Source organism: Schistosoma mansoni (genome assembly GCF_000237925.1).
Source record: "Schistosoma mansoni, WGS project CABG00000000 data, chromosome W unplaced supercontig 0115, strain Puerto Rico, whole genome shotgun sequence".
Lineage (NCBI taxonomy): Eukaryota > Metazoa > Platyhelminthes > Trematoda > Strigeidida > Schistosomatidae > Schistosoma > Schistosoma mansoni.
Window position 1 is genome coordinate 42,589 of NW_017386021.1, and position 12,913 is coordinate 55,501.

General features: G+C 33.4%; 1 protein-coding gene across 1 annotated transcript in view; it reads right to left on the bottom strand.

Annotated features, from left to right (window-relative positions):
* Window positions 1-12,634, bottom strand: part of Smp_028190 (methylthioadenosine phosphorylase, putative) — a gene marked incomplete at its 3' end in the record, with an annotated part of 17,538 nt that extends 4,904 nt beyond the window's left edge. Inside the window, exons 1-5 of the mRNA XM_018790977.1 lie at window positions 12,551-12,634; window positions 11,003-11,148; window positions 8,612-8,882; window positions 6,424-6,711; window positions 5,149-5,271 (exon numbers count right to left, since the gene is read on the bottom strand). Coding sequence (XP_018645769.1) covers window positions 5,149-5,271; window positions 6,424-6,711; window positions 8,612-8,882; window positions 11,003-11,148; window positions 12,551-12,565 — 843 coding nt within the window. The 5' untranslated portion in view covers window positions 12,566-12,634. The remainder of the gene's footprint in view (window positions 1-5,148; window positions 5,272-6,423; window positions 6,712-8,611; window positions 8,883-11,002; window positions 11,149-12,550) is intronic.
* Window positions 12,635-12,913: the final 279 nt, after the last annotated feature.

Here is a 12,913-nt window from a genome sequence, read left to right on the forward strand (position 1 = left end):
CAGTGCTTCCAGATTTTCCATGGTGGTCTAGCTTCAATTGACTCATGATTTCAACTATGATAATATTATTCTCCTGAAATTAAATATTTTCTGCTTGTCTAACCACTGGACCTTTGATTTGAACAGCCTGATTGATTCAAGCAAAAAATTAAGAACATACTTTTCATTTTCTATAGTTTTAATGTTATCTGATCAACAATGAAGAAGTAGTGCTTGAATTCAGAAGTCAATAGATGATCTAAGTTAAAATCATCAGAGATTACAAGTGAGAAACATCGTAACAAAACCTCAGGGCAGCACGTGATTTTTAGTATGATAAAACTTACTCATCATCATTTGGCATAAAATAGATATCTGTAATGTATTTGTTACTGAGTATCTTTCTCAATCAAAGCAGCTGAACATACATTTACATGAAAATAACTCCAAAAGGTAGCCAGATCTTCACTAACAACTATAACAGTGAATGTATGTTAAAATAAGCATTCGGAAGTTTATCAGTTGGTGTTAACTTGAAAGACTTCTTTATCACAATGTTAAAAATTGTTAACGCCTTGAAATATTGCAACATAAATTAACATAATCTGAGGAAATTAATTCGATTTTCAATAGAAGTAGTTGTATAGAACAAATTTTCAACCGAAAGCGCAATAATTTAAAAATACATTACTAAAGAAGACGTATGGGGTTATGTGCTTTTTATTTATTGTTCAACGAGAGTGAAATGGAATTTTCGAGCACTTTGCCGTTAATTTAATGGATGAACGCTACGTATAAGAGCATAATTCTCACTGAGTATTTTATTTTAATCATCTGAAGCTATCCACATATATACATTCTTCAAATACTCTACTGTAGTGTATTACAACTTGCTGGATGGGAATGGATAATAAATTGAAATGAAATCATCAGTGGAAATTGTGTCATAAGATACAGTGTTCACTAACTAAATGAACGGGAAGATACCCTAAAATGCTTGATACTACACGCATATTGAACATTGTAAGATGGATAAACAGCTTTTCGGTAATGTTTTTTCTTGTAAACTTTAGGTACTAGGATTGATAGTATCATGGCTTTCTCTAGAGATACTAGTAGCTTTCTAGTAGGTAGCATGTCAGTTTGAATTACGAATAGTTGAGGTGCTCTTACTTGGCATTTGGTTAGATTTCACCAAGTAATCAGTCTATATCTGATTAGATACACAATATATCAACTAAACACAAATAGAAATCGAACAAAATTTCAGTTGTGCTATCAGATGTATATAATTTTTTAGGATTTATTGGACTCTTCTTTAAATCAGAAGGGTTTTTTGTGGAGATTTAGTATTTTCAGTTTAAAGCGTGAGTTAATTGAAGCTAGACCACAGGGAAAACCTGGAAGCACCGGACGACCCTTTTGTCCTATTATGGGACTCCTCAGCAGTGCGCATCCACGACTTCGCCTCGCGAGATTCGAACCCAGGACATACCATTCTCGCGCCAGAGCGCTTAACCACTAGACCACTGGGCGTCGGACGGTGTTAATGTCTAACTCCAGCCAATCCACGAAGTTTGAGCAACCGTTCACCAATTGTCTTCAGTGAGTTCCTATCTCACAACAGACGTGGTTTGAACTCCAGGAGTTCTAGTGAGAAGCAGTGACCAGTGTTTCACACCCCACAACATGAAATTAATCTATTTAAATGTCTGAGTGACGAAATTCAACGACTATACTATTATAATAGTATAGAAGAATTAGGCATGCTAAGTGTGACGCTACGATAAAATGAATGCTATAATAATTTTATAAAGAGATACATAACTGAACCTAAATCCAAACCAGAGACCTATCTAATCGAAGACTATAATTAAAAGTTGATTTCAAAATACTACGTTATTTTATTATTACTGCTGAAATACGATCTTAAGTGCTCCGAAAATTAAATAATTCTTCAGCATAATAAGTCTAGGAAGTTGTTCATAGATTATCTTAGTGAGATTCGCCTGGAGAAACAGGAGAATAACTTGATTTCAGTTATTTTGAGCTGTCAGTTGTGTTTTTCTTCAAATTTTAGTCCCCGACATCAGATGGTATCAGTTATGAATAACCTCCAGAATCCATTACCAACTCGATTTCGTATTTATCTGAATGATAATGTAGACACCTGTCAGACTGAGAAAGTGATTATTGAGATGTCCCCATAGATTCCTCAAAGTACCAAACAAATGTTCTTGGACTACATAACTGTTAACTCTGTGTGTATCAAACTGTCTATAGAGCAACCAGATTTAATGCTATGAAGAGATTCATGAAAAGAACTAATCATAAAAATTAAAAATACCGATGTGATTATTCGAATAAATCTAACAAAGTTAAAAATATAATTGCTATTTGTTGAACTTGTAGTTTAGTAAATATCAGAGTTTAAGACTCTCCATGAAGAAAGTTGATCGGATCTAGCACATACAATCAATTCGTTGATTTCTACTGAAGTTCGAAATGGTAGATTTCGTATAATGAGGATAGTTAACTCAAAACAAATTTCACTCCTCTGTTATTTATACGAAAATTACTGTCTGTAATTGTAGACGTAAGTTTTCATGCCATTAGTAAAAAAAGGACGTGGAGGAGGCACAATAATTCGAGAGCATATGTTGGAATATTCTTCGAGTATGGGTGAATTATGAACTGATTAACTGTGACCTCAGACATGGGGTGCTAGATAACAGCGGCAAATCTGTTGATGAAGGTACGAACCCAAATAAAATGAAAATGCTAAGACACGTGTAACGTATTCTCAGTTGCCATGTACTTTAAAGCATTACACGGACTGAAGTACAAGTATATTAGATAAAGATAATCACAACGGGGTAAGCCACCAGCCTATAGAGTTGGTAATTACAGATCAGTGTAGGAAGGTGCATCTTTCTTAATTTAAGCCTACAAATTATTCTTAATTAGTGTTTGGAAACTTCAGATGGTAGGGATTAAAATCAATCTCAATAAAGCGGGTACATTACCTTATCATCATCTTTCTTTAAGTTATAAACACCATATGTACAGTTTTCCATTACAACTAGTGCCATATTTTTCAATTACTCAACTTTTTCCCTTTGTTACAGATTTCTTTTAAGTACTACACAACGTATATATCACTGTTTTGATGAACATAGCGTATGGAAACAGTTTGAACTGATTAAAAACGAATGTGACAGATTCTACGTTACTCATGACTGTGTGCCTGAATGGATCCACTTCTGATGTACGTACGTACGAAGTTCTACATTGTAACTGACTGACTGACTGGATCCACTTTTAACTGTTTACACTAACCCGAATTTTTTGGAAAAAAATGAAAATGCTTGCTCACTTTATTGTTTTAAGCTTTATTTTCATATACAAATTTTAGCGGAAGTTAACACAACAACAAATTAAAAGTATAAAATACTTGTCATGAAAAGTATTCAATTTTATAATTAATGTCAGTTAAATAAGAACAATCTTCGAATTCTTTATTTGTAAAATAGTCAATTAAACTTCAATAAATTCCAATTTACTTCATGTTTATTTGTCATTACTTCCTTGATGAAGTAAGTCTTGACGTGAGCTCATCACTAGCGCCTGCAAAACGAGAAAAATTAAAATGTAAAGCTTCTCAATAAAAAAGACTCAGTTAGAAAACAAATTATACGATTCATGAAGTGAAAAGTGCTTATGAATGCTGGAAATTATTTCAGTGTCATAGAGTTCCTTAGAGCACCTAATACATACATGTGATCATTTCGATTATTCCATTTTAAGTGTGTTAAGCTGCTTAAAATAATGGAGCATGGAACGTAACATATTTTAACTGAAAATCGGACTGTATAATAATCTTTAGAAGTTATTGAAATACTACAGATACTTTTTTATTTATCAGGTACCAGTTGGTGCTATTGCTTATTGATATAGAAGAAAATTCTCTTCCGAATTCTTTATAACTTAAATGAATGTAACATATACCTATTTTTGTGTTAAGTGAGAATAACACACTTCATTGAACCAACAATACTGACTCATTATTGATTGAACCCCTCTCCGATTTATCAAGCAATGACTAGAATCAGTGCATTAAATTCAACTTAGTAAGTTGAAACTCATTCTTTAAATCATACTAAGTCAATTCAATTTTCAATTGTTTTAGAAATTTATTGATGCAATTAGTAATATCACTACTATGAGCCACATCATTTACATCAGGCCTAGCGATACAATCCAGTTGGTCAAACTAAACTAGAAGCAGTAACGTCAAGATTTGAGATCCAATGGTTGGAAGATGATCTCCTTAACTAATAATCCAATGAAGCACACTCAAACTTTAAAATAATTGATATTACTAGACTTCATAAACAGTGTGGTTCAAAACGAGGTACATGAACATGTACTTGGGCAATGAACTAGATAAGCCAATCTTGAGATAATGACGGAATGTTTTGTTTGTAGAATTGGTAGAGATTATTCTAAGGAGACTACTCTCTAAACCTTGATGACAAAACTGCTGCAAAAAATCATTAGTTCCCGAACGATTCCGTGGTGGAATAACTACAAATAACTTCTACTTCAAATAAGTGTGATTTCATGACAGTATCACATACGTAAAACATAACATCTGTTTATCGGCCACCGATAACAGATAACTAATACAAGTTTAAATGAGAAAATAACAACAATTAAAATAGATAACACCTTATCCGACCTGTGCTCAAACTGTATCTTACACTTTCGAATTTATATAACAGTGTGTTGACAATGGTTGAATATCAAACATTAATAATGGTTCTCATTAGTAGTATCTTCACACTCAAGGCATATGGATTCCATGACATAGTTTTTATTGATGCAAATACATTTTACGGTTATTTATAACCTTTGTGTAGACAGCTCAATTTAGTACGGACTCAGTGTTCAAAGTCTGTCAGTGTGTATTGAGTTCGTGTCTGGCGGATGATGCTGACTGTAATCTTATATGGCAATATTGAATAGTTCAAAACATACTGTTCAAATTTTTTTAGACAAACAAAATTAGACAAATTGTTTAACACTGTGGTATAAAATGAAGCGTCACTAATATCTAGTCAAGTGACACAAAAAAGATAAGTCTGTGAGAAAAAAAAATCAAATTACCTTATTTGCTTCAATAGTTTTTGTCCAGTCTTCGGCGCCAATCAATGCCACAGCTTCCAATAGAATTTCTCTAACATGAACAACACTTTTACGAAACTGTTCCAAAACCATATCAACACAGACCTGGTAAAAATGGAATAATACATCAGAAATGAGCTTCTTGGTATCAATGTTAAGGCTGTACTTGATAGTTTCAAATAAATTGAGCGTTGTGTGGGACAGTTAATAATATACATGTAAATCGAGAAATGATTTGTCTCATATTCAATAAAACTAACCTTTAGATGGTTATAGAGATTTTACGATCGTCGGAAATTAAGGTCATCCATCAGTGAATGTGAATTGTTTGATTGACGGATAATTTTCTTTCCTAGTTTTGCTTAATTATCCATTACATAACAGACTGTATTCAATTTTACCCTTGAGAAAACATTTTTTTACTAAAAGTAGTAATTTTATTCTATTCAGTGAAATAAACTAGAAATCAGTTCCTAGTTCGCCAACTACGTTTAGTAATTATTCAGTTTTTAGTTTTTTAAAGTTTCATTAGTTCAATGCAATATATCGGTTGACTATTCAAGAGATCAGTAACATATAATAAATAAAACGCATTGTTATAACAGATTTAGTTAATAGCCCCACAAATGTGGCTTAATTCTATGCTTAAATTATTATCCATCAATCAAATAGAAAACATGAATGACAATGGTTCCAGTCAAAAAGAAACCAGCTAGTTATGTCATCCAATTTCTATCAGAAATTAAACTACAATACCGATTGGTTATCCATTTATTTAATGGAGACATTGGTGTTTGGTTGATTAGTCAACAATAAGAATTGTAATGTTTCATGTGTTAAGTAAATGGTTAAATACTCGGATTTGAGTCACAATATTTTGTGAAAGGAATAGTAATACTACCTAACTGACCAGACAGAAGTAAGTAGAGTTGGGTTCGAATCTGAAATCTACTGGTTGAAAGAAATGAGTATTTTAATTACTAAGTCACAGAAATTCCTAGATTTTTTTCCACCGATTATGAACTAGTATAAATTAAAGGAGCCCGGTATACTAAATAAAAATTAATAACGATTATACTTTAGTTTAGGACTTCCTAAAAATGCTATGTTTATGAATGCATGAAAATCCTCAAATTTAAAGACAAATACAATCAAAATTTCATTGAAATCCACAACCTCATGCTGGAAGTATAACATCCTGATGTGTGTATCTGTAAAATACTATGCAAAAGTAGGCAGTAAATATAACTTTCTCACATGTTCCTCTTCTGATTTCCAACAATCAAAATCTGTAACAATTGCTATAGAAGCATAACTTAAACCAGCTTCACGAGCCAATGAAACTTCAGGAACTAATGTCATGTTAACTATGTCCAATCCCATTGCTTTATGAATAAATGATTCGCAACGGGTTGAAAAACGTGGGCCATTAATAGTTACTGCAGAACCTTCAGCATGTACACATGGATGAATACAGGCTGATTTATCCATAGTTTTTTTGTCATAAACATTTATTGATTTATTTCTGGCTGCTTGGATTAATATCTGAAAATGTAGGACACATGAACAATTTACTATTAAACTATAAAAAAAGAGAATTTAAGCAAAAACGTTTTTAGTGTTTAACTTTTCCTTTACATTTTCATGATCATTGATCAATGATTAAGTACATAATGGAGACTAACTGTTTGCCGATACATTATTATATTGTAGGAGCCTGAAAACGTTTATGAAGCAAAACAATACATGATATTTCAATTCATTGATAATTAGCAACTGCAAGGAACTAGAATGTATCTAACGTATTTAATGCACCTTGTTAACAAAACATTGTATAGAATAATTTTCTTTAAGCGTTAACATTCAATCTGCAGTGTCAATTATGGAATTAAACAAACTTCACAACCTCACCATATAGTAGTAATAATCATGTGCCCACCAGTGACTAATTTCGAGAGATAAATCATGAGGTTCTAGTAGGAGGTTGTGACTATCAAAGTTCGACTATTTCAAGTGTGCAATAGTTACCTACCAATAAAATTAGGTGGTTGGTCAATATAGTTTAAACATTGAATTTAAACATGTAAACCATTGGATGTCGGATCAGTGGTCTGAATGTCAAGCGCTCACTACAAGAACCGGAGGTCCTAGGTTTGACCCATGATGAAGTCATGGATAAGAGCTGCTGAGTTATACCATATTAAAACGAAACATCTGTTTAGAGCTTCTCAGACTTCAATGTTCAACCAAGATCAATTCTTGATGTTAACTATGAAATAAAAAGCTATTTTAACAGGCTTCAAGATTATGCAAACTCACTAAATTAATACAGTTGGAAAGGCAAACTGTCTACGAAATTTTATTCTCGTACTCAAACAAACAAATTTCACTCAGTAACACTTTAGTTAACTAGTTTAAGAATAGTAAAACTGAGGAATGAAAGTAAAATTCCTGTTAAATAAATAATAAGGTTAACTAAGAACTGAAATAATTAATCACTTCGTAAATCTTGATAATGTAATGAAATGGAGAAGTACTTCAGTTATTGAAATTAGAAACAACGCAAGATGCCCAGAAATATCCTCGGAGTTGGATAACATAACAAGCATAGATGAGCGCAGTCGCAGACGACTGTGTTCCACATGATAGCAAGATATGTGATTGAAGAAAGGTCATATAGTTAGCCTTCAAACAAGTGTAAGTGGCTCATTCTTAGTTTTATAGAAGTCCTGACCATTAGAAAATGTCCACAGTGAACTAATGGTTTGTTTTTATTTCACTTTAAACATTTCTAATTCATTCACCAACACATGAAACTTTATGACATTTTCGACAGTATAAATAACGACAATATTCCCATATGTGTGTGAAAGTCGACCAGCCAGAAGATGGGAAAGGTGTTTCGCAGATATTTTGTGTTTTTAAAGGACTATAATTTTAGAATTGCCCAATAAGTAATACTAAATAACATCCATAACATGTCACGTAAAACAAAGTGACAGACACAACCCTTCATGAAATAGTGCTCAATGGAATCAGTAGACACTAATATGACATAAACATTCAAAATTGACTTAAACATTTCCTAGAAACACAAAAATATCGTGTATTTAGCATGATTGTTAATTATTTGGAATGAATACTCTTCATCAAGTCCTACCCTTGAAAACGTTTTAGAAGTGGTTCAATTTTTTTTAACTTAAACAGATGAGCTATACGCTCTGAGTAAAACAACAGCATAAAACGTAAATACTCAAAAATACTTGTAGAAACAAACCAAACTAGGTTGAACAGTTGTAAAGTTTAGTGTTAAAGTATCAGTAAATGTCATGATAATTATACACCGAACGCCTTTAAGTAAATAAAGTTAGTTCTTAAGTAAAAGTGCTTTGTATACTTCCCTAATTATCAAGTCAGGCAATAGAACACTAACTTAATATCTCACCTGACGTGTTCTTTCACAAAATGGTTCTGCCATCGGCATATGTAAGACTCCTTTCAATGAATCAGGTTTGCTTCCATAAAACGTATTTTCACGGCCCCAAGTTTTATCCATAAACTGATTAAGAACAACAAAATCTCCAGGTACCAAGTCCTCCTGCAGACTACCACAAGCGTTGGTAGCTAATATATGAGTACACCCGAGATCTTTCAAGGCCCAAACGTTGGCGCGATAGTTGACTTCGCTGGGTGGAATTAAGTGTCCTTTACCATGTCTGCAAAATAAAATATGAATAAATAATTCATAACGCGGACCAATATCTCTAAACTGTAAAACTCTTAGTCTTCCTCATGCAAAATAGCACCCAGATTCTAAGTACTACAAGTCATTTGAAAGGCAAGTAAATTTTAGCCGAAATGTTTTCATACATAATGACCGCTTTTAGCCAAACAATAAGCATTTATGACCATTTGCAGATGGTCACAATAAATTATAAAATAGGTTTTACAATAAAGTAATGGGACTGAGTCTGTCTTGAGGTAAAGCTATGTTAAACATCTCTCCTATACATACTCCTAAATTACCACCCTGAAACTGTAAGAAATCATTTAACTAGTCAATAGGGATCACTACCAGATTCAGCACAACAGTTAATAGCTTTCAAATGGGAAGTTAATTAAAATCACGAAAATCTTCGTTTTGAGTGCCTTTAAAACATCAATATGTTCAAAAGATTTAAATCGTTGTAGTCTGCAGAGTTAAGACGTCTGCAATTTAATATACGTGCGTTTCAGTCACTAGAAAAATAAAATAATAAATACGTTGCACCCTAACAGTTTTACAGATTTATGTAGATTCATAATGCTACCATTTTACTGTGATGAAAATATAAGCTGCTTTATTCGCAATACGCTAGCTCCTACTACATGGTTATATGTGATCTTTTACTTAACACTATCAATGTTGGAAAACCCTGATTCCAAACCAATGGTGCATATGGGCTCCAGTATCCTGAGGGAACAAATGGCGTGTGAATCAATCGTTGGTCACCGGCTACCATGGGACTGTATCTCCTTACGATGCTCCACTGCTATGTGGACCAGACTTTTAGGTCAGAGGCTTCGGGTGTGGCCCCCTAAGAAAAGCACCTGCTTCAGTTTGGGCACCTGGGCAGTAATCACAGCCCTCACACAAATCAAATGAGATTTGTGTGGCGCATATATATCTGGTGCCCCTTTGTACCAATATTTATGTTTAAATAAATGAAAAATAAATAAACCAAAATGATATAAATAAAATAATATAATTGTAATATCCCAATGAGCAGAAAACTAGGTTTCCTGACGTTTCGTGACTCAGTGTAAGCCACTTCTTCAGAGAGCAAATAACCAGATCAAAATTAATCCAAAATGATTCAAAGCTATTTGGGCTCTCTTTGATGCCAACAAGAGACTAACCACGTTGTCGAGTAGCTGATATTAAACGTTGTAATGTGATTGGTCTTGCTCTATTTCTGTTAAACCTCGCATTTTTGAGCTAAAGATGCCTGAATAAGTTTTGTAATGACCATTGTTATTCGTAAACGATTGTTCGCCGTCGACAGTAGTACCATATATGTCATTCAGAAGTACAGTAACCTGTTTAAGAATAACATCAAAATCGTCAGTCAATATGTGATGGGCCTTTTAAATATTGCCTCCTATGACTTTAATACGTCTTTGGACATGATAACTCAACAGCTTTCACGTTAAGTGCTGTTCAGCTGCCACTAGAATTGACAGCAAAAAAACAGGTAATCAATAGTTTGTTTTATGCCCTCCAAAAGTTGTACGACTTTGATAACAGTGTTAAATTTTAACCCTTGATGTTTTTACATTTGTTATTACATTAATCCCACAACCTTCCGCTTTCTCATAATGTTTTTATTTCAGTTTTGGGGAGTCCTTACTGACTCCCCATTGTATCTTCAGTGTGGTAGATAAATAAGTAATGTGAATAAATATTCAAACGGTATTTAAACCCCGTTCTTCCAACCAGATTGTTCCGGTATGTGGTTGATATTTCAATTTACAGCGCAAACAAGCATATTTGACAGCAAGTCTACATAAATGAATATATGGGTTGGAAAATAGCAGAATATGTAAACGAATAAAAGAAATGGCCAAATTTATCCTACAACTAGATTGATAAGCAAAGTTAAACGAACTAGATGGGTGACTGATTGGTCGTTATGGTAATTTCGAAGTTTGTACGAAATGATCATTCTTAGCTCCTAGAGTAGGTTTTGGACAGATTTGGGAAATTACTACCATACAATAAATTCAATACAACTACTTATTCCAGCCAAATGAATAATTTCGTAACGAATAGGTTATTTTTGCTAACAGTGGTTACCTGGGAAGTACAACACATGCAACATCTCCAACAAAACCTTCGACAAGAGTGTCTGACGGCTTTCCAAACGGAGTAGTTACTTGTCGCACTCCTACTTTTTTGAATAGATTAGGGTCATCGAATCCAGAACCCCCAATAATTCCAACCTAATATGTAAAAAAGTACAAATAATTATACTTTGGGTAGACTTGAAGTGTTTAAAGCTCGATTCAATACATTTAATTTTAAAAAAGATCATGAATCAATTGAAGCTATACCACTATGGGAAACCTGGAAGCACTGAACGGTCGGTTCGTCCTATGGTGGGACATTTAATTTAGACTAAACAACTGTAAGCTTTACACCTAGGACTTAATGGACGAAAGTTGGATTGTCAAGCTTATATGTCACCGCTTAAAATCCACATGTTATTCTAATATATTATACATAACATAGTGGGATTAGAGATCCCCAAAACTTTACACTCCGTAGAAGCGACACTAATTTCACTTTTTTGAGTCTGTATTGAACCACGGTGACGTTAGGTCTTAATTGCTAGTTTTGTATTAGTTTTTATTAAGTAAGCCAATACAATGGAATAAGTAAAACAAACAATTAATAAAATCATGCTTCTTTAAAAAACAAACCGGGGTAGAAACAATGGGTTCTGAACCAATTAATAGTTAAATGCATACCCTCTTAAATCTACAAGCATATCAGAGTGTAATCTTTATTTTTTATTAGCAGAAGGCTTTAGGAGGTCGAGATTAAGCTATTCAATTTACAGTGTCGCAGAAGTTCAATTCCCTTCTGATAGTATCAAGTGTTGTTTGCCAACGGTAAGGGGCTCGGTACAAGGAGCAAGTACATAAGCTCAGATAATTTGACTTCTAATTTTCAGATCATTATAAGAAGCATCCTCAAATCATTGATTTAGAACAAGATGTGATTAAAAATCATACACTTGAGTATATATCAAAATATTTGCTGCTCGTGACTACTGACGGGAGCGTACGCAATATTAAACAAAACTAAATCGTCATAAGTGAAATATAGGTGCGCTGTTATTTTAGGAATATACAGAGTCAGACAGAGTCTAGATCTATCGTGCAAGTTAAAGAAGGACTGACTTTGTTATATAACTCTTATTACGTCCCTTTGCTTGAAATAAGTGTGATTTTCATTTGATTTTGAGACGTTTTAGGCTGAATACGTGTCTAGTGGGAATATATACACTCGGATTTTAATGAAAGTCTAATTATATCTAAAGATAGCTAAAGTGTAGCAAATACGTAGCTTGGAAATGTATATAGTGACTTTTAATTTGAGTTAAAGCTAGATTTGATATTTTTAACAAGAATAGTGCATTTACGTAGCAAAAATTTAGTGTTAACAAAAAACAACCGACCTTTGCAAAAGTCACTTCCTGAATGACATTTACATAAATGACGAATATTCTTTAAAACTAACACCAATTTTGACCTAAATTGTAAGCACTACATTTCATACAGGGTCAAGTGCAAAAAGGCTATGTAACAAATAGCATAGTATCTCAAAGATGTAACTTGCCTTAACTTTAGACATTCCGACTGAACTCGGCTAGGTTAGATAATTAACGACACAATTACAGCTCGCTATTTATAACCAGTGACGCTGTGGGCGTGTAGGGCTAGTTTTGTTTCTAAGGTTGAATATGTTAACGCGCAGTCCAATTTCCAATATCCAGATTATTTGTCACGATCTTGTGCACACCAGTTGACTTCTCGGTGGTACTATAATTTATGGACGCTTTTTAAGGCGTCAAAAGAGAGTTATAAAACTGCGTGAGGAATTAGAATTATGATTTACAAGTGATGATTGACGTTAGAAATTAGACTAAGGGTTTTCATCACGAACCGGCATCAGCTATAATGCCGAAATTCTATCTAGCTT